General features: G+C 60.3%; 1 protein-coding gene across 1 annotated transcript in view; it reads left to right on the top strand.

Annotated features, from left to right (window-relative positions):
• The window catches only part of PPFIA4 (PTPRF interacting protein alpha 4), a 35,416-nt gene that overhangs the window by 24,262 nt on the left and 10,008 nt on the right, over positions 1–1,146 (top strand). Inside the window, exons 21-22 of the mRNA XM_031061767.1 lie at positions 60–141; positions 924–1,124. Coding sequence (XP_030917627.1) covers positions 60–141; positions 924–1,124 — 283 coding nt within the window. The remainder of the gene's footprint in view (positions 1–59; positions 142–923; positions 1,125–1,146) is intronic.

Below are 1,146 nucleotides of genomic sequence, written 5' to 3'. Positions count from 1 at the left end.
CTGCTCTCCCTTCCACACAAGTCCCCCATAAATCACTCTTGTGCTTCTGTTCCTGCCAGGCATGAGCTCCTGGAGGAGGCTCGGAGGAAAGGATTGCCCTTTGCCCACTGGGACGGCCCCACTGTTGTGTCCTGGCTGGAGGTGCGTGCCCATGGATTGTCCCCATGCTGTCCCCACGGGTCTGTGTGTGCCACCATGTCCCTCCATCCTCAGTCCATGTGCACATCTGGGGCCTGCAAATCCTGGGAGAGCGGAGGAGATCCCTGCATCCCTCACAGGGCCTGTGGAATTGTGGTTTGAGTAGAGCTTTGGGTTTGAGCATAAATCTGAGGTGGAGTGGCTGAGGAGCAGGGGGCTCAGCCTGGAGAAAAGGAGGCTCAGGGAGGACCTTGTGGCTCTGCACAACTCCTGACAGGAGGCGACAGCCAGGGGGTCGGGCTGTGCTCCCAGGAACAGGGACAGGAGGAGAGGGAACGGCCTCAGGCTGTGCCAGGGGAAGTTCAGGTTGGATATTGGGAAAAAGGTCTTCAGTGAAAGGATGGTCGGGCCCTGGCACAACTGCCCAGGGCAGTGGTGGGGTCACCATCCCTGGATGTGTTTGAAAGATGTGTGGATGTGGCACGTGGGACATGGGTAAGTGGTGAATGTAGCAATGTTGGGGGAATGGTTGGAACTGATCTTAGGGGGCTTTTCTAACCTTAATGATTTTATGAAAAGCTCCGTGGGTGCTCTCTCCCTGTGCTGTGCCCATCAGGCACAGGGATGCTGGGCCTCCCACAGGCCACCTCTGCAAGGTACAACCAAGCCAGGAATCCCCACATGGACGTTCAGCTTTGATCCTGGGCTCTAGAGAGGGTGGCCTTGCCCCTGGCATGAGGGCCAGGGTGGCAGTGCCAGGCAGTCATTGCTGTCGCTGTCCCCAGCTCTGGGTGGGGATGCCAGCCTGGTACGTGGCTGCATGCCGGGCCAACGTCAAGAGCGGGGCCATCATGTCGGCCCTGTCGGACACCGAGATCCAGCGCGAGATCGGCATCAGCAACGCCCTGCACCGCCTCAAGCTGCGCCTGGCCATCCAGGAGATGGTGTCCCTGACCAGCCCCTCCGCGCCGCCCACGTCCCGCACGGTGAGTGCTCCCTGCCCTCCCT

The sequence above is a fragment of the Geospiza fortis genome, unplaced genomic scaffold (assembly GCF_000277835.1).
Source record: "Geospiza fortis unplaced genomic scaffold, GeoFor_1.0 scaffold26, whole genome shotgun sequence".
NCBI lineage: Eukaryota > Metazoa > Chordata > Aves > Passeriformes > Thraupidae > Geospiza > Geospiza fortis.
Note: the sequence above shows the minus strand (reverse complement) of the source record. Positions and strands in the feature narration are given on the sequence as shown.